The sequence below is a fragment of the Sceloporus occidentalis genome, unplaced genomic scaffold (genome assembly GCF_023333645.1).
Source record: "Sceloporus occidentalis isolate IW3139 unplaced genomic scaffold, rSceOcc1.0.p SCAF_309, whole genome shotgun sequence".
Taxonomy (NCBI): domain Eukaryota; kingdom Metazoa; phylum Chordata; class Lepidosauria; order Squamata; family Phrynosomatidae; genus Sceloporus; species Sceloporus occidentalis.
The window spans coordinates 68430-89272 of NW_028317289.1; the positions used below are offsets into that span (position 1 = coordinate 68430).

The 20843-nt window shown below is 43.2% G+C and overlaps 1 protein-coding gene across 1 annotated transcript; it reads left to right on the forward strand.

Annotated features, from left to right (window-relative positions):
- The first annotated feature begins 10553 nt into the window (after nt 1-10553).
- On the forward strand, nt 10554-20019 carry LOC149274931 (retinitis pigmentosa 1-like 1 protein). Its single transcript, XM_089505080.1, has 4 exons — nt 10554-11189; nt 13000-13171; nt 14813-15643; nt 16409-20019. The coding sequence occupies exons 1-4, from the start codon at nt 10554-10556 to the stop codon at nt 20017-20019; spliced, it is 5250 nt and encodes a 1749-aa protein (XP_089361206.1).
- The last annotated feature ends 824 nt before the right edge of the window (nt 20020-20843 follow it).

Sequence of the window (20843 nt, forward strand, 5' to 3'; positions counted from 1 at the left end):
GCTCAAATTTTTTTTCCCAACTCTATATAAATGATTCAAATCATATATATTGCCTAAAATGTAAACATTTGTACAGTTATCATGTGCAAGTGAGAATGTGAGATTTTTATCTTTGTTTAATGTGAAAAGAGTCATGTTTTACTAATTATGCATCAAAGTGAGACTCCTCCTATATTCACAGTTTAAATAAGAGAAAACTAGGAAAATATTGCAACCCCCCCCTAATCTCTTTAAAAGTGGAGCCGTCTGCCTATCCCATGCATGTTTAAATTCCCTCCCTGCATCTACCAATTCCATTGGGAGGCTGTTCCACGTATCCACCACCCTCTCAGTAAAGTTAAACTTCCGTACATTCCATTGGAACCTCTGACTCTCTAGTGTTAGATTCCGGCCCCTCGTTCTCCAAGATACACGCGTGTCGAACGCACAGATGTTCTTTACTGATACGTCATGTTACATGCCACAAGAAACGGACATACATGTATACGGAATGACGTATGTTTGCCATCATCTCACTCACTGATCGGGAGGCCACAACAATATCACATCGAGTGAACCGTAACGGCCTAATGGGTAGTAAGCACACTGCCACCCCAGTGGGGCGGCGGATCGGTTGAGTGAGTGGTGCTCCAGGACAGAAGCCCACCGGCATTTGCCAGATGGCTAGTCAAGGCCTGGTGAGGGAACGTGCGCCATTGTCTTCTTCTTCTGGAGCCACAGTCTATGGATATGTCTTCCATTCCAACAAGGAGAAGACTTGGACCTTCTTGGGCCCTCCAAAGAGGGGAGGCTCTCGAGTCGTCATGGTGACGGAAAAGGTCAACCCCCGTCACCCACCAAACGCGCGTTCAGGGACCCCCGGCTCCTCTGTGCGATTATATCCCTCACACCATCACTGATACATTGTTTCTGGGACCACCGAGACCGTCGTGAGGGGATTCTGGGACCACATGGAGGTCCGGCCAGACCAGGCTGCGTTATTTGGGGTTGGGAAGGGGTATAACGGGGACTTTGTGTGGCGCAGAAGCACCCGGACCCTTTAAACGACACTTTCGCTCCTTTTGTCACAAGATCTGGCTCGTTTCCCGCCAGAAGAAGACAATTTGATGGCTGGGGCCGGAAGATCTGGATCTCCAGAAGGTCTGGATAGAGCTTCACTTTACAGAGAGAGTGGTAGATAAAGGGAACAGCCTCCCAGCAGAAGTGGTAGAGGGTAATACAGTGAGGGTATTAAACATGCATGGGATAGACATACGGCTCCTGAATCTAAGACGAGACTAATGACTGATTAAGGCCTGAGTCTTTACAGGGCAGTCCAGAAGGGCCGAAAGGGGCCGATCTGCCGGCAGTGTTGGGTTATTTGACTTCTGTTCCCCCGTCTGGTTGCGGGCGGCGCGTAACGCGGCCGCTTCTCACCTCACATGTTGCCAAACTTGCTTTTTCGCAAGCACACAGGTAATAATTTAGTGTGACGCCTCAGCCGCGCATGTACGGCTCTCCTCTGGCAATAAACAAGGATATGTTTGAACTTGTTTTCGCTGCCGGCAAAGGGTCACGGGGTAACTTCCTCTTCTGAATTTCTTTTGGCTCCTTCTGGCCTATAATTAACCCCCCCCCCATCGCACAAACACACCCTGTACATCTTCCTACACAATAACACACCATGTTCTAATCACAACACCTTCTTCATATGCAATCCCTTGCCAAACCATCTCAGCCGGGCCAAACACGTCCCGACGGCGAGAATCTGACAGCCGACACAAAGCCTGCGCTCAGAAGCTCGCACTTTTCTTCTATGATTCCGAAGACCTCCTTTGATGACCACCTCTGCTGGGAGGCTGATCCACTTATCTAACACGTGTTTAATAAATCTTCCTTGCACTACATCTAAGCCCTCTGGTTCCATGTCATGACCTCTTGTTCTAGCATTTCTCCTCCTTTGAAGTACTCTAAAGCATGCTACGCACTATTCACTAAATACGTTCTAGGTAATATTTTGCCCGGAATCCAGAATTTGGGGAATTTTAGGACTATTTAGTATAAAATGCCAGGTTAAGCAGCTGGGGGGGGTATTATAACGCCATGTGATAAATGCAGATTAATAACGCGCCGCTGAGCTCTGCTGGGTGTCCAAATTCTGGAGGTGCAGGAGTTACTTGGAGTACCTGGCGCATGTTCTATAGGCCCCCCTCCTCAGGGAATAGACATATAGAACATGCGCCAGGGGCCACTAAGCACCAGGGACCTCAAAACTCATCAGAAAGTCAGAGGGCCTCGGCTTGACTCAACTGCACTTAGTTAATAAAGCCTTTTCTTGTCACTAGCAATCTTCAGAGGTCCTTTAGAGTCTTTAGACGATTAGTTATAGCACTGCATAGCTGCCAACTATCCTAAGCTTGGATGTAAGTCTTGAGCTGGGCTGCTTTTGAATTTGGGGGTTTCAATCAGTGAAAGTGTTCTCCAGAAGCGTTACTTAACCGTCCCCTCGCAGGACGGAAGCCTCATCGAGCCGCGTTTCAGAGAGGCAAAGAAATGGTCTTAATAACCCTATTAGCTGATCAGCCGCCCTGCAGATGGCTGCTGGCTAATCCGCTTTCTGGCCACCGTAATCCATTTCAAAGTGACCACTCACAGAGATCGGGTTCCTTTTTTTTCCCCCCTCTCGCGTGGATCGGCAAACATGTCCCACCAAGAAGCGGGAGCCGACGAAGGATCCGCCGGGCGAGTTACCCCTCAGCGCTTGTTTTATTGAGTCGTTAAATTAGGGACGGATTATCTAAGAGAGGATTAATGATCTAAACCGTTCCATTAATGCAGCTAGGATACGGGTAAGTTTATTCTACTAATTGTTTGATACATAATAACAAAGATGATGTGGCCCTAGAGGGTGGTAGATAAATGGAGCAGCTTCCCAGCTGATGTGGTAGAGGGAATTGAAACATATTTGGGACCCGAAAAACCTTTTCGGATGTATTTGGTGTAAAAGTAAGGGACGCTACGGTGGCAAAAGTATCATACCAACCGACAACAACCAGAAAATTTATAGTAGAGGGATAACGTAATGGGGAGGAATAATCCTCTTACTATTCTGCAATTTTACATGTTGGGGTAACGGGTTTAACCATTCGAGTGCCAAAGCCATTCGGTGTGAAGGATTAGCGCCCCCCAAATCTGTTGAGTCATGTGATTAATTTAATGGCATCGGCTCCTCCAGATCCCCTACATACCAAAAACATCAAGCAAAGAATTGTCCTTCAGGGTTCTAAACGGCCAGCGGAGCCCGGAGCCCAGACGCGTTCCTCGCCCCCAGCTCCGGCCCCCAGCTCCGGCCCCCAGCTTGTACTTTCCCAGCCTTCACCGTCCATCAGTCGGTAAAATACTGGTTTAGATCATGGTGGGGAACCCAACGTGAGACTGAATTCCCATCGTGGTCGAAACCATTTTCGGGGGCCAACCTTGGCTGGACCGGTCACCGGACGAGGCATCCGAGGCAGCTGCCGGGCGCCTCCTGGACTAAACTGAGAAGAGGTAGAGGTTCATTGAAACGTCTCCTGACTCTAAGACGGGGGAACGGATCTTCTCTACCGGCAAAGAGGTCTTCTCTACCAGCAAAGGGGTCTTCTCTACCAGCAAAGGGGTCCTCTATGCCAGCAAAGGGGTCTTCTCTACCAGCAAAGGGGTCTTCTCTACCAGCAAAGGGGTCTTCTCTACCAGCAAAGAGGTCTTCTCTACCAGCAAAGGGGTCCTCTCTACCAGCAAAGGGGTCCTCTCTACCAGCAAAGGGGTCTTCTCTACCAGCAAAGAGGTCTTCTCTACCAGCAAAGGGGTCTTCTCTACCAGCAAAGAGGTCTTCTCTACCAGCAAAGGGGTCTTCTCTACCAGCAAAGAGGTCCTCTCTACCAGCAAAGGGGTCCTCTCTACCAGCAAAGAGGTCCTCTCTACCAGCAAAGAGGTCTTCTCTACCAGCAAAGGGGTCTTCTCTACCGTTCGCACGACATGTTGTGGGGGCATTAGACATTTCGTCTCGGACCGGACCTGAGGCTCGCCGGATCTAAGCTGGAGTCCCCTGCAGGTCCTTGTTCTTCAGGACTGAGACGCGGTTACAATGCATCCGGTTTATAGAGTATGACGATTCTTATCAATAAAGCCATTAAACGCTCATCATAATGAATCTGAGACCCTCGCGGCACCCAGTGCGGGGGAGGGGTGCAGGCAGGCCCTGATTGGCCGTGGACTCGCGTGGCCGTGCTTGTGTAGCTCTCAGCCGTGCATATCCAGCTATTGGCCCGCGGGCCGTATCGCCCAATCAGACGCCCGGAGTACCAGATGACCGTCCGGGGCCCTGACGCTTTTTAAATTAGCCATTTAATAGCCCGTGTTTATTTTTCAAAATGTGTCTTCGTGCACAAATGGAACCGCAGCTTTAGTGAAATGTTGTATTTGTTATGCGGCCTTCCTGCCTTTAGGATGAGTTTTTCTGGAGACTCGGAAATAAAGTTTGTTGAAAGAGTGGTGTATAAATGGAGCAGCCTCTCAGTGGAAGTCGTCGTTGAAAGAGTGGTGTATAAATGGAGCAGCCTCTCAGTGGAAGTCGTCGTTGAAAGAGTGGTGTATAAATGGAGCAGCCTCTCAGTGGAAGTCGTCGTTGAAAGAGTGGTGTATAAATGGAGCAGCCTCTCAGTGGAAGTCGTCGTTGAAAGAGTGGTGTATAAATGGAGCAGCCTCTCAGTGGAAGTCGTCGTTGAAAGAGTGGTGTATAAATGGAGCAGCCTCTCAGTGGAAGTCGTCGTTGAAAGAGTGGTGTATAAATGGAGCAGCCTCTCAGTGGAAGTGGTAGAGGCTATTGTATTCTATGTTTCTATTCTTCTATTGGGTTTTGTGTTAATAAATGTTCATTTTTTTGTTTATTCGAGGTTCATTGATTGAGAGCAGTTGTGAAAGGGTTAAACGCTGGCGTCACATCAGGGCGTTCCGCTGCTGTGACAATAATGTGACCCTAATCTTCAGGAGTAGCTGACCTTATTAGCGTGCCTCGTGTGGGGAGATTAGCGCTGGAAACCTGACTCAACAGGACACGGAATACACATGTAACGATCATGTGACGAGCGCAACAATTATTGCCATTGCTTTCAGGACCTCAGAGGTCTCTTCTTCAGAAACGTTCAACCCATCTGAACAAGAGACCTCTGAGATCCTTTGCATCTTCTTCCTTGCTGCACTAAAGAAAAGCACCAAGAGCGAATGCCCAGTGGGCCGTTGGCTGAAAGGAACACATACCTAAATGAGCTGCCCCCGAGACCCTTAAATTATTAACCCTTCTAATACCAGTCATCATGGAAACCGTGACCTGGCATTATTTAAAGATACACTTACTTGAGTCACCTGCATCCAAGCAGGGAGATCGACCATAATATATTACCGGGAGCAAACGCACCAACTGGGAGTCTTTTATAAGATCCCAGAGGGGAGAATAGGAAGGAGTCAGCTCCAGACCCTGGGAATCTGCCCCTTCACCCTGAGATTGGGGCAAAAACCCTGAGAGCTCCCATAGCAGCAGATCGGGCCTTGTGGTGTTTGGCCACCGGCCACGTGCTACGTGGGTACAGCGCTACGGAATACGATGGCGCTATATAAAACAGTAAATAATAATACAATTGTAAAGTGCGGCTGCTCTGCTATCCCGCCAGCGAGTCACTTTATAAATGGGGGGGGCGCATTGAATGGACCGGCTACTGGTTTATCTCCGCTGCCAGCCCCCCCCCCCCCCCAGCAGTCGGCTCCTGCTCCGCCATCCCCCGCGCGGCACTTACTATCCGTTTTAAAGGATTGTGGGACTGACAGGTGGATGATGGAGAGTTGCAGGAGGAAGGCAAAGATGCTCAGCAGGGCTGCAGTATTACGTATTTATTTATATAGCGCCATCATATTCTGCAGCAAAGGGTTAAAAAAAGTGGGGGATAACGATTCCCCGAAATTTTAAACGATATTATTATACACAATAAACAGACCCATATAAAAAACACATAAATGATTAAATTATTAGATTTTTACCGTTTCTAATACATTATTTACGGGTAACTCTATTTCTCCTCTAAAAGCCCCAATAATGTGTATAGAAACGGCTTTATCTATTAAATGATGGGGAGAAAAAAACATTCTAATAAACGCTGCATGAATAGCTATGAATTAGTAGAATAATTTGTCCTGCCCCTTGGCCACGCCCATAACCACTCCCCCCAAATAAAAGTGGCCCTAAGTGGCCCTAAGAGGAATGTACCGGTTACAAGCAAAATCCCTAGCGTTTAAAAAAAAAAAAAATGAAATAAAAAAAAAATTGAAAAAAATAATAGAAAATTTTATTATGCCTTGTGCTTGAAATTTATATTTAGACTTTGTAAAAAATTTCCCCACCCAGTATAAAAACTGAAGTTTTAAGAGGAATGGATTATTTACAAGAGAAATCCCTGGTGTCTGCAAAACAAGAAAAAAAAAACATTGAAAATACATTTTTAAAATTGAAAAGAAAATTTAAATTTACATTTTTCGAAAAGTTTTTTAAAGTCTAGAACCTCCCACAGTAGAAAAAATCTAGATAAAAGTGTGATCTGAAAATTTTAGAGGAATGAACGGGTTACAACCAAAATCTCTGGAGTCTGTAAAAAAAAAAAATATAGTAATACTAACTATATATTAATATAGCAATAAAATGAAAAGAAAATTTACATTTACATTTTTTTAAAAGTTTTCCGAAAGTCTTGAATTTCACCCAGTAGAAATATAAGCATTCAAGAATAAAAAACCCCCCCAAAGAGTGTAAAATGGACCCTGAGACTCATGAAATATTAACCCTTTAATATCCCCTTATGAATGGGTTACTCAACTGTCCCTAGTACCGGCCCTCATGGAAACCCTGGCACTATTTGTGTGCCCTCCTGATATTAGTTTAATCCCAGTGGCGTTTAAAAAAAGCCTTGGTTCATAAGGGGTTAAAAATAGACTTTTTAGGAGGGTCAAGGAACAATTCTGGGGACAAAAAGGTGAAAAAAAAACCTAATCAGGGGACAATGTTATTTGTACAACCCCCCCCCCACCATGGGCATTGTAATACACGTCTAGTAACTCCCACAGGGGCAAAGGGGCAACTGACAATAGTTTCCCCATCTAATCGCCCGTCCCGCTGTGAAGACTCAAACCTCAATCAGTCGTTGGTCTCGTCTGTCCCATGCATGTTTAATACCCTCACTGTATTACCCTCTACCACTTCTGCTGGGAGGCTGTTCCACTTATCTACCACCCTCTCAGTAAAGTACTGTAATGTGTGGTTGCGCATTATATTATAGATATCTTTCGCGAGCGGTCAACTGTGAAGGGAATAGAGGAAAGATAACATTAAGACTGTCCAGAGCCTACTGGCTTCGCTGCAGGGAGCTTAGTAGCCACAGGCAGCTTTCACAGAGGAAGTATTAGGCTCTGTGGCTTCTCACAGATTAATGTGACCTCTACTAAATAAGGATCATTTACCGGCTTGTCCTTTACCGGCACTAGCCTACCCAGACTTAACAGAGTACACAAACGTGTTAACCGGGAAAAACTAACCAGATCTAATTTTTTTCTGCTGCTATGGCAACAAAATAATGAAATATTTTGCCTGGTCACCTCCCTATCCCTGTGATTTGATCCTAACTACTGCAAATATTTCTTCTGCCACAAAGCAGCCCTTCGCTGTCTTGTTACGCGGCATTAAAACGCCCCTATTTGTGATAATTATGAAGAAAAATTATTAAGAAAAAATAAAATATTGGCGTTTTTACGCGAGGTAAGGTAGGCAACAAAGGGGAAGAAGAACAAAGAGATAATCATAGAACCATGATTACAAGATTCTAGATTTTCATCATATTTCTATATATATCCGGTAAGAATAGAAAGAATATAACAGAACTCTAATAAATACAAAATTAAATCTATATAATATATACACTAATAAAAAAACTAAAATATACGTAAAATAAATAAAAAAACCACCAAAGGTATTAAAAATTATATAAAAGTAATGGAATTTAACTTTGCGGAACATTGGAGAACAACAAAAAAAAGTCTAAAGACGTCACTACGGATCTCGGCACCCGGGGCAGGGTCCGCAGTCCCACCTCTTGCTGACACTTTATTATTATTATTTATTTGTTATTCTGAAGCGGGACGTTTTAGGAAATGTAATATATATTTTTTTTTATATTTCTGGCACAGATTTGGAGAATAGGATGTTTGGGGCAACTTGCTCCTGCCTGTGGGCTTCTCCTGATGCCCTTGGAAATGATCTACTGTCAGGATCGTGAAAGAGTTAACAATTATGTGCATAAGTCAAATTCATCAAAAAGTGGTAAAAATGGAATAGATTTCCGATCAAAATTTGAAAATTTGTAGGGGTTCTTTATTTAAAAAAAAATCAAATAAAATAGAATCAAATAATCTAAAATTCTATTAAAAGAATACAAAAAAAAATACTATTAATAGTTTTTTTGCTGATTCCACGTTTGTCGATTAAATACGTCCTTAGCAAGGTCACTACGTCATTGTCTGGAGATTAAAAAAAACAAAAAAAACCTCATACCTTTTATTTATCCATTTTCCACAAAAAATATATTTTATTTTCCATTTTTTATAGTAGTAATCTCTCTCAAGTGAACATTTTTTTTTACACAATTTGGAAATCGGAAGTTCCTCAGGGTAAATGATTAATAAAGATTTGGCAGCGGTGGCTAATAATTTAAGGTAGATTTTTTTTTCACCAAAAGAAAAACACAGAGAAGTTTGGCATCAGTCTCGTTAAATTTGGGACAGTCTTTAGCTGTTTTTTAATAGCTGCAAAAAAAACCCCACCGCTTATGAAGTGATGCATAAAAATAAAGTAGAAATAATTAAAGATATTAATAATATATGTAGTATGTTTTATTATAACCATTTTATTATTCATATATGGTTTATGGAAACAAAGAACAAACAAAGCACAGATCAATTATATAAAATAACATATATAAATTATAACAAATATAAAATTATATATATGTTAAATATAAAATTACCGGTATATATATATTTAACAAATATAAAATTATATATATGGTATATATATATTATTATAAATATATATATAATATATACATTATAAATATTAATTTATATATATATATATATAATAAATATATAATTATATATAGATATAATATAAATTATTATAAATATATAGATATATAATATATAAATTAGAAATATAAAATTATATATAGATATAATTTTATATTTATTATAATTTATACAATTATAATATATAATTACTTACATAATAAACACGTTTTAAAAAAAATACACCTCTTTGACATGGTTTTCTTTTTTTCCCATTTATTTATTTTTTAATCCTTAGAGGGACCACGTGGTCGATCAAGGCCAATCCTTGGCAGCCTGAAGCTCCCTAAACATTCATTTGGTTTTTAGGTGGATAGGAGATTTAAGAAAATGAAGTTAAAGAAAAAAAGACTTCTTTTCCCAGAACGTGCTCCGGCACACGCCTAATGTGCAGCGGAATTCAAAGGACTCCTAAGCAGGGCTCTATCACCTTGTGATGGCTCGTTCTGCTCCCCTGAGCCGTGATAATCCTCGCTAAGCCTCATACCCCTGTGACAGGTGCAGCATGGATAACAGCTGGGATTTTACTTTTATAGACGGCAGATGTGAACGTAGAAGGGAGTGGAATATAAAAAGTGCCCGCTGAAAACGTGTGGCTAAACTTAAAATATCCAATTCGATTTATTTACTTTACTCGGAGGGTGGTAGATAAGTGGAGAAGCCTCCCAGCAGAGGTGGTAGAGGGTAATACAGTGAGGGTATGAAACACGCACGGGGATAGGCATACGGCTCCTGAATCTAAGACGAGACCGAGGACTGAGCAATCACGGTATTGAGAAGTTTGAGAAGCTCTGGATCCACTCACCTCATCCCAGTTTGATGGAAAACAAATTCATCTTGAGGGTCAAAGTGGTGGACGCTCCGCTGATAGACACATTTTTCAAAGGAACTGAGCTGCTCTGCGCCGCTTGTTGGCACAACTCGAACGCTTGTGAAACCCCCCCACACTAGTCTTCATCGGGTTAGAATTTCAGAATGTGGAATGAAAATGTATTCACTAAACAGTGAGGAGTACATCATAGATGGTCAACCCACGAGTGATCTTCTCCAGCGAGTGGGGCAGACTTGGATGCGTGTGATGGATGGGAAATGTTATTTCTTGAAACCCTTAACCATGGCACATAACATGAATTTTACCAAATAGCACTTTTTTTTTACACATCACATGGGCCCCTTTCTCACCTTCTGTTGATTCATGTTTTTGGAGGCCACAAGCACCACTTGAAATATTTTGGATTCATTCCTGGTTCCTGTTGTCGGAGCTGTTAATGATACTGTTTGTGTTTCCTAACATCACTATTTTTGTATCACGCTTGCCCATTGTGCAATAAACCCTTCTCTGCTTTAATTCCAGCTCCCGATAACCAAGCACAATGAACCCAACCGCCGCGGAGAGGTCTATGGCTGCTCCCTTCAGTCCAGAACAGTCCTTGCCCGCCGTGCCACGACCTCAAGCCGTCAGCGAAGTCACCCCAGCCAAGAGGATAACTTTTTTTAAGAGCGGAGATCCCCAATTCGGCGGAGTCAAAATGGCCATCAACCGGCGTAGCTTCAAGAGTTTCAGCGCGCTCATGGACGATCTCTCCAACCGAGTCCCATTGCCATTCGGCGTAAGGACAATCACCACACCGCGGGGGACTCATAGCATCAACAGACTGGAACAGCTGAAGGACGGCGGCAGCTACATTTGCTCTGATAAAAAATACGTCCAACCCATCGACCTCGGTGGATCGGGGCGCAAAATGGGTGTCCATCGACCACAACGCCCCATTAGTGCTCGAAGGCACGGTCAACAAGAGGACGTGGATGACGACCACCGCGCCGCTGATATCCCGCAGGCTCCAAAGCTACGGAAAAAAATCACTTTGGTGAAAAATGGAGACCCATCCGTTAGACGTTCCATAGTCCTGAACCGCAGGAACGCGCGCAGCTTTAAAGCGTTCATTGAGGACGCGTCTGATCTCCTGCAGTATAGCGTCAGGAGGCTCTACACTGTGGACGGTAGAAGGGTAAGCGCATTGTTGACTATTATACCGCATACTTCCCCAGTATCCCTCATTAGATGGGACAGTCCCTCTCTGAGATCTTAACCAGCATACCTGGAAGCTCATCGCTTTTGCCCGGGGACTTTGGATGAAGCACAGCTCCTCAGGGTTTCTGGGTCATGGCCTGAAATCTCCAGGTAGCAGGAGGGGCGTTTCGATTCACCCCACTCCCGTCCGTGATCATTTCCCCACCCCTATAGACATTCTATTAGGCTAGCCCCCCCACAAAGTCACTGGCCCCAGCCACTGACGACATCGGCCCCGTCAATGGAGCTTGGTGGTTCCCAGGTAAGGTGTATCGGTAAAGCAGAGAATTCTCCTTCTTCTTCTCAATCGGTAGTAGGTTCCAAAGTCGTGGGTTAGAAAGGATGTCACCCCCTTATCTCGCGATCAGAGAACTTGGGGCAAAATTCCATATTCTACGGAACCCCAGAAGAATGGAAATAGTTTCAGAGTCTTGGTCTAGGCCCAGGGGGCAAGAGATCATCTGCCACATTTCCAGGGGCACAACACCCTATAGGGCTCAATGGGCCATTTGGGGAGGTCTACGATCTTCCTTGTAACTGGTCCATTTGCCCTTTGGAGATCTGGGCTTAGCTGGCACAGCAGCCATAGCCCTCTAGGGCCACAACCCCCTTAAATATACGTCTTCTATACCACCATGTGTAATAAAATACATGAAAGCTAGAATTAAGCTTGTTGGGTGCAAGAGCACAGAAAGCAGGTTGCGATTTCTGGAATAACCACCATGGGAAACATTGGGGACCGTTCTGGAGACCCCCATCTGGGGGGGGGGGGGTAGTGACATTCTGGAGAGAGTTCAGAGGAGGGCGACTAAATTGGGGAACAGTTTGCAGGATCAAATTATCAGGAAAGACTGAGGGGTCTCAATGTGTCGGGCTTCGGTGGAGAAAAGAGAGAGAGGGGGATGGGAGGGAGAGACATTTCAATAGATAAGGAGAAATGTGACAACAGGAGGCCAGAATCTAACACTAGAGGGTCAGAGGTTTAGATGTAATGAACGTTAAGGAGGGAGTGATAGATAAGTGGAACAGCCACCCAGCAGAAGTGGTGTAGGCTAATAAAGGTCTGAGTCTTTACAGCAGGAAAAACATGCAGACCCGACGGGCCGAACGGGGCTGATCTGCTGCCAGATATGTTTCTAAATTACATTGTTTCCTTTTTTAATGGTTAATCTGGAATATCAATAAAGGAAAGGGGAGAATTTTATGATTTGTAGCGCACCAGGAGCGCCCGCCGTGCCATCTGGTCTCAGACGAGGTCCCTCCTGGATGTTTACTGTAAGGTGGTGGATAAGCCTTTAATGGGTTTATCTAGGAAATTAAGATCAAAGAAAAAGTGTTGTAAGCAAATAAATAAAACCAGTTTACAAAACGCTTCTTAAAAGTCATATTATTTTATAACGGATTAAAAAAAGGGTAGGACCCCCAATCGGAAAGGAGCTGGATCTGGGTCTTTTCTCCTTTTGTTTGTTTTTATTCCATTATTTCTCTTGGATAAAGAGAACTCACTCAGATGTTTTCTGTACCGGGAGGGTAGTAGATAGGTGGAACAGCCTCCCAGCTATTACCGTATACAGTAATAATAAACTATCATTCCTACAATCCCAGGCTGGCAGTTAATAGTCCCGCTTGGCATGGGTTAAAGTACCGCCCAGGCTATTAAAAATATGGAAGATGCTGGTTATTAAATAATATTGAATATGCCCATATTCATATAATTGCAGAATTAATTATTATTAATTATTTTGCAGATTGAAAACATGCAGGGGGTGCTTCAGTCGCCCGCCATACTGATTTGCGTGGGTCGAGAGCCCTTTAAACCCATCCAAATTGACAACGCAAGGAAAGGTTCCCCCGAGAAGCTGCCCGGACTCCGATCCCATCCCGGCATCACCAGCGAGGTCATGGACAACAAGAAAAATGGTGAATTCATAGAATTTTACTATTATTGCTATTTCCTGCTATATTTTTTTCCTAAATATAATGAATATTCTCCTCAACGTAAATTAAATTAAATAATTACATTTAAAATTAAATTAGATAAATCTTCAGGGAGAGAGAACATAAAATTATTAAAAATTAATTAAAAAAAAATTAAAATAAATAATCCAAATTACTTTGAAATAAAGCATACGATTAATTCTGGAAAGGAAGCTTCTTCTTTCAAGTAATATTTGGGCACGGATTAAAATGTTAATTCCTTTTACTTTGAAGAAACTCAGACTTTTACGCCCCAAAAAGGCAAACTGCAATTCGGCGGAAACACGCTATTCCCCAGGAAAAAAAAGTATATAAATGCAAGTTCATCAAAGCGCTGATTTCCAAACAACCTGCAATTTTCTTCCTAATGTTCCGCAATAAAAACCACGAGCTACATAAACAATTCAGGGATGATTGACAGGTTACAAGGTCAGGTCTGCGGGCTGCGATGCCGAATTAACTCTCGGGGCGCTTAATGCAGCCGTACCATCGCCTCACCGGTTATCCCTTTCACTCTTACCATCATCGGGGTAATCCAGGGGTCCGCGAAACGCCGTTTGATCTCAGACAGGCTTCAGCTTGTGATTCGGGACTTCAAAGCGGGCAGAGTCGAGAGGGAAGGCAGAGAGCGGCGTGAGAACTCGGGGAAGCGTATATGGACAAGGAATTACCGAAGCAACTTTTATGTCTCCCGAGGAAGAGCGAAGCAACTTCTTGGATTTAAAAAAAATATAAATATATTTATTATTATTATTAATATTAATATTATTCTAGTAGTGGTTCTATTGACTCAAATGGATCATCCAGATGGTTTTAGGAGTATCATGGCATCATGAATCACAATCAATAAAACAGTTCTAGACACAAAGAGCTTCCCCGCAAATCGGCCCCTTTCGGCCCTTTTACACTGCCCGTTTCTCCTGCTGTAAAGACCCAAACCTTAATCAGTCGTTGGTCTCGTCTTAGATTCAGGAGCCATATGTCTATCCCATGCATGTTTAATACCCTCACTGTATTAGCCTCTACCACTTCTGCTGGGAGGCTGTTCCACTTATCTACCACCGTCTCAGTAAAGTAAAATTTCCTTACATTACATCCAGACTTTAGAACGTTTCTCTGATCCACAATTAAACACAGATTGATTTACCGACGCTTTAAAGGTGCTCTTTAAGCTTAATTAAAGGATGAGATGCTGGCTTAAGGGAAAGTTACAGAGAGGAAAGAAGAAAGATTGTTTGCCTTTTGTACTTTTTGACCTCTAACCAGTGACAGATGTTATTACAACAAGCCATGTGATTAGTTTGGTTAAGCGTTTGTGCTTAAGTGGAACAACCTCTCAGCAGAAGTGGTAGAAGTTAAACATGCATGGGAGAGGCAATTCTGAATATAAGACAAGGCCAAGGACTGAATAAGTCTTGAGGTTTCTACAGCAGTTGTGGTTGTTATTTTATATTTTTCTAACACCTGATAATTAGTGCAATTTTGGGGTCAAAATTGCCATGTTTTGTCTGTTTATAATATATTAATATATTTTTGTTTTCTCTTTTCTGCTCTTCTGCTCCATGGAATGTCAACGTTGTCCAGCAAACTTTGGGCTGAAAACGAAGAAAAGCGTAATCCATCCCCGGTCTGCCTCGAGCAACAAAACCAGGTTTTCTCTATCCTCAGACAAATCCTACCCCAACGGTCTCAACATGTCCCCAGTGAGCAATGGCTTTGCAGCCTTCACCGACGAAGGTCCACACGCCAAGTCGGACGACACGCCCCACTCTTTAGTCAACGACGACATTGAAAAGAAGGTCCACGTCAACAAAGATGGCAGTCTTTCGGTGGAGATGAAGGTCCGCTTCCGTCTTTTAAACGAAGAAACCCTTCAGTGGTCTACGCAGATTAAAAAATCCAGCACGCTAGGAAAGGCAAAATGCGAACAGCTTCACTTATACCACGAAGATGACCTTGAGACCAAGAAGCAGATGGACCCAGAAAATTTCTCCGAGACAGACGATTCCTTTTACCCATGCGATGCGGAGTCCTACAGTTCAAAGCTAAACGATGCCGAGTTAGACGATATGTACTGTTCTCATTGTGGAATGCAATGCCAGGAGTATGATATTTGGAAGAATCCCCTACACATTGACCCACATGATGATTACGCCAAGCAAAGCACTTGGCAAACTCAATCATCGACTTCCAGCACATCATCTCACCGAAGGTTAAGGAGCAATCAAGACAGCCTCCATACCATGTCTTCCGAGGAATACACCGAGCATGTTCTTCACAAGTCTTCAAGTTACTCAGAAACGAGAGGAAGTGGAGAGACAACGGTACGATATTCTGCTGTAAGCCAATGTACGTGTCGTAGCACTCAGTCGGTTATCTCAAATGTAGATATGGTGTCGGAAAGCGGGTGTAGACGTACCAGAGAATACCAAAACAAGTCATGTCCCAGTCCAAAGAGTTTGTGTTCTCTGCCGAACCAGTGTCCTGGGAAGTTCCGTGGATCAAAAAACGTAAGAGCAGGAAGTTCTGAAGACAAGGCTGAAACATCTCCAAGACCGTGTTCCAATGGTGAATGCCAAAGAGTAAGCGCGATGTCTGAGTCGTCATCTCGGAAATGTCATAGAAGGATGAGCACAAGGAGTAGCACAAATCCAAGAAGTCCTACGTCAAACGTAAGCTGTGACGAAGAAAAACAACAAGGCAGAGGAGACCTCTCAACTCCCACAAGGAATATTTCAAGAGTGTCAAGTGCAAACAGTGACTTGGGTGGTGGCGAATGTGCGGAGATACCTAAAGTCCATCAGAAAATGAATAGTGAATGTAATAAAGAAAGTAATGAACTTGCATTGGACTCCTCAACGACTCCAGGCAATGGTGATGAAGAATCTTCAACAAGAGCATCATCTCGTTCGAGTAAACATTCTGATAAAAGGAGGACACCAAGAATCAATAGTGGACAGAAGAATAGACGGCGTTCTTGTAATTCTGTTTCCTCTTCTTCAATTTCAGTGGAAGGTAGTGAAACCCTATTACCAGATGCTGGCAGAGTTGGACCTTGCGATGAGGAAGTCAATTTAGAAACAAGTAACTTCATTAACTCAAATATGAATTCATATGCTGATAAACGTCAACAGACTCTACGATCTAACCATTCACTCCAGTCTTCCTCGTCTGTTGCAGAATCTATTCCATGTCACAAACAAGATGACCAACCCAGTTCTAACAGCCCCGACAATTGTGAGGAGTCCCAGAAAAGCCACCCTGTCTGTAAATCCCAAAACAACACGGCCAGTCCTGCTCACTCACAAACATCAGGTAAATCGCAGTCCATTAGCTCGAACTACAATTGCGTTAGTTGTCCTGAAAACGACAAGCTTTATAGCATAAGCTCCAGGGTTTCCTCTATTTCCGAGAAGAAGAGCAAGCGCTCAGACTCTTCTGATATCTGTGACCACGAGTCCACTCACAGTAGCGTTAAAGAAACAAAACAGACAGGGGACCCAAACAACGTTGATCAAAGTGCAAAAACATCAAGCAAAGCATCGGACTCTGAGTTTGAATGTGCTTACAGTCCTTCTCCACCAAAGGGACACCCAGCCAAAAGGAATCTTAGACTGTCAAAGTTTAAACATTCCAGTAGCAGTGTCTCTAGTGACCAGGTGAAGACCTTTGAGATAGCAGAAAAGATGGGAAGCTCAAGGTCTTCCACACCTGAGTCGAAGGGTGTTTCGGCATCAAAAGACAGTATAGAGACCTGCAAGAAATTAAAAAATACCACGAACAGAAGTACGGAGGAAGTAACAAACACTAAGAGTCGGAAAAACAGTACTAGTTCCTCAAAGAAGAAGGTCCACAATGAGTCTGTAGATCATGTAAATCAGGATGAGCTTATTCCAGCTGCATTGCCAAATGCATCCTCAATAGAAGTTGTTCACGAATGGCTAAGAAAGATACCGTCGGGAACGTTGGTTGTTGATTCTGAAGTGGAAGAATGTCCGGCAAAGGCATCCAAGGACACCAACAGTGAGATGATGGAGCCCATAACTACCAAAGGAGCAGAAGAAAGGCAAATAAGTAAAGACTGTATAGTAGAAACACAAATTAGCAATCCAACGCAAAATGAGGTTAATAAAGCTCTGGACAAAGTCAAGATAGAAGGAAAGGATGAACGTGCTTCGCCAGACAAAGTGCAAAAAAACAATGCCGACTGCTGTAAGGCATCTGTAAAGCCAACTTGTCACCAAAAAGTTCTCCCAACTACCATCAATACATCTGTCCAAATAATGAAAGCACTGCTAAGCCCGTCACAAGAACATAAATTTGACAGGTCCAACAGTTTGCCCGAAGTGTCGCCTGTTATGGGACGAAAGCTCAGCAATTCAGCAAAAGCTTTGATCTCTTGCCTTGATAGTCTACAGCTTCTGGATGATGGCCGAACAGATCCTTCAGACAAATCAAAGGAGTACAACAAACCCAAGTATACTGAATTGATAAACATTTTTCAGGCCTTATGGGCAGAAGGCCCAGCTAAGAAATGTGAAAAGAATGTTAAATCTGGAAAGCATTACTCCAGGGAAGATGAAGTAACTCCTGGTTCATCTTCGGGAGTTGATGTCAACAGCGGATTCGGAGGCTCTGGAGATGGTAGCGTAATTGGCGGTGATTGTCCCGCGACGGCGGTAAAAGCAGAAGAAAGCATATTGGTCGGAGCAACCATGGACGTGAAAATGATCAATAACATCACGGCATGCAATGGATCTCGTCAAACTCTTTCTGAAGATGAACAGCGTACAACAGATCTCAAACCAACTACGGACGCTAAGAAATCTTCTTGTCCCGGTGAAGCTAACTCACCTAATGTAGATGAAAACATGAATGAGAAAAAAATAGACCATCAAGACAATAACGCGAGAGATGGAGAACTTCCAAATGATGTTTCAGAGCACTTAGATGACAATTGTCCTAATGTTGATGATGAATTGATTGGAAGTCTTAAGCAAAAAACTGGCAATAATGATAATCTAAATAATCTTAACAATGCCGAAAACAATCCTCAATCAAATGTGTCTAACTCACCAGAAACAAATTGTATCGATTCTCCGGGCGACACGCAGTCCAATTCCATCTCTTCCGCTGATTCCAATGGAAAAACCGAGGCGGGCGATGATCAGCAGTCGTTTGATGCGGATCCAGTGTGGGTACTAAAACTGCTGAAGAAAATCGAGAAGGAATTTATGGCTCACTACGTGGATGCTATGAATGAATTTAAAGTTAGATGGAATCTAGAAAACAATGAGAATCTTGATGAAATGATAGCGGAACTAAAGGATGAAGTGAATGAAAGGATTCAAAGAAGTATCGCAAATGAGCTAAAGAAAATAAAGAGGGGAGCAGGGCAGAAAGTACCAAGACCTCCAGATGAAGGCTCGAGGCGGAAGTCTTCTCTACAAGCAGAAGAGAGGAGAAAACATCTGCAAACTATGCGCAAACGATCAGTCTTGCTTCTTGCAAACGGAGACAACAAGGGAAACTGGACCAATGATGTTTCATGCGAGACCGATGAGGAAGATCTCACATTCAGTGCATCATTTGGAGATGAAATCAATGGACAACCAAATGGTGAAGAGTTTTGTCCCTGTGAAAGATGTATAATAAAGAAAAGAGCTTTCAAATTATCCAAACCCAAAGCTGCAGTTGCTGATGCCCCAATCATAAGAGCGTTTGATCTCCAACAAATCTTGAAGATGAAGAAAGAGATTAACGAAGTCACCAATGAAGGAATAATCAACTCAAAAGTGGATGAGCGCAACAAGGAAATGGGTGAACCAATCGCAGAGCATGGTGGCACAGACATGTGCGGAGACTGCAAGAATGAAGAAGGCTCTTCAAGTCATTCAAGACTTGGAGATAAGACGAGTCAAGGCAAGTCAGAATGTTCAGCTGAAGAACAAGAAGACATTGGTCTTGATGACCATGCTTCAGTAGAGTTTGAAAATGAAGATCACAGCGATGATGATTTTCAGGGCAAAGGAGGAGAATATCAAGACATAACAGAAGAGAAAAAACAGGATGAAGGCTTGGAAGATGAAGAACAAGATGCCAATACAGTTGAGAAGGAGGAATGTTCAACTGTGAATTGTCCAACTGAAAATGACACAACTAGCAACCTTGAGGAGACCCAGAGTAGTGATAAAGAAACCACTTCCTCGAAGTTAGATGATGGTCATACTGTGGAACAAGACTTAGAATCCACTATGGAGGATGAGGAAGAAAAAAGTACCACAGAGGACGGAGATGAGCCAGACCAGTTGAGTATAGATTCTAAAGTACCAGAAGAAAACAATGAAAGCAAAAGTATCAGTGGAGAAAATGAAGCAACTGAAAGAAACAAAGAAGGAAATGTCAGTGAAGACGACGAAGAACAGACTTCAGAGGGAAGTCAAAGTTGTTGCTTGCAGAAATCTTGTTTGGGTCAACATTCACTCATAACCCGGAACGGCTCTGCTGATGATGGAGACAAAGACTTTAAGGGCATGAACGGCAGCACCGGGGAATCATCACCTAATGGGCAGTCCAACAGTTCCGGCAGTAAGCAGGCCCAGATGTACCCAGATAGTTCTTCAGACGACGAAGCTGGAGACTCTACATGCGCAAGCCCTGTTGGAATGAACAAGAATGAAGCTACTGGCAGAGTATACGTCAACAACAAAGGAAGCTTTGAGGAAAGTGAAAATACCTCAAAGAAGGATTCACAAGAGGAAGTTATAGACCAAGACGACTTTGACTTTTAGTAGATCTTTTTTTCTATTTTTTGCTTGAATTTGATTTCTTTCCAACAATATCTAGAAGCGCTGTGAATTTTATATATATGTCAACTACTTCCACACCATGTCATGTATAATGCTAATATTTCAGGCTTAGAGCTTTATTGGTTAATTAAAAAAAAATAATTAGCAAATCAAATATTTAATTGTTTGGGTTAATGAGGCTTCGGAAATTCCGAACCTGGTGCTAACTTAGAAGTGTATTTAAAACTAACGCTGTTTGAGAGACCAATGGGTGAGAATGATTTGCCCACATGGGTGAGAATGATTTGCCCACATGGGTGAGAATGATTTGCCCACATGTGAGTTTAAAGGGTTCTAGTCAACTATTTTATCCTGCCCATGAACTGTTGGATGTTCTTTGCACGTCTTGGTATGTCTCCAAGTGATGCTGGATGTTGTATATAAAGGATGTTTATGGGTATGAAATTCCAAAAAACGTTTATTAACAACTACTGGGACTCAACTAGTGCTGTAAAAAAGTTTTGTAGACGGGGCATTGCCATACCTGGGAACTTCTGGGCTCCGGCTACCCGGAGCCTTCCCTTGCGGGACGTGGTCAGGACTGCCCCTGACATCGGTGAGAAGTCCCGCTGACGTCATGGGCGTTCCCGCTGATGGTGACTCTCAGTGGGAAACACCCCCATTTAAAGGGAAAATGGGCAGGGAGCGGGGCGTGTCAAGAGCCAGCTCCCGCGACCCGGAGGACTTAAGTCTTGACCCGGAGAACCGGTGCTTCACCAGGAAATCTCTGGGTCAAACCCAAAGAGTTCCCAGGTATGGGCATTGCC

Coding starts and splice junctions, on each gene's coding strand:
- LOC149274931 (XM_089505080.1), top strand. CDS start 10,554: ATGAACCCAACCGCCGCGGAGAGGTCTATGGCTGCTCCCTTCAGTCCA. Junction 13,172..14,812: donor CATGGACAACAAGAAAAATG/GTGAATTCATAG, acceptor AACGTTGTCCAG/CAAACTTTGGGCTGAAAACG. Junction 15,644..16,408: donor GTCGGAAAGCGGGTGTAGAC/GTACCAGAGAAT, acceptor CGTCTGTTGCAG/AATCTATTCCATGTCACAAA.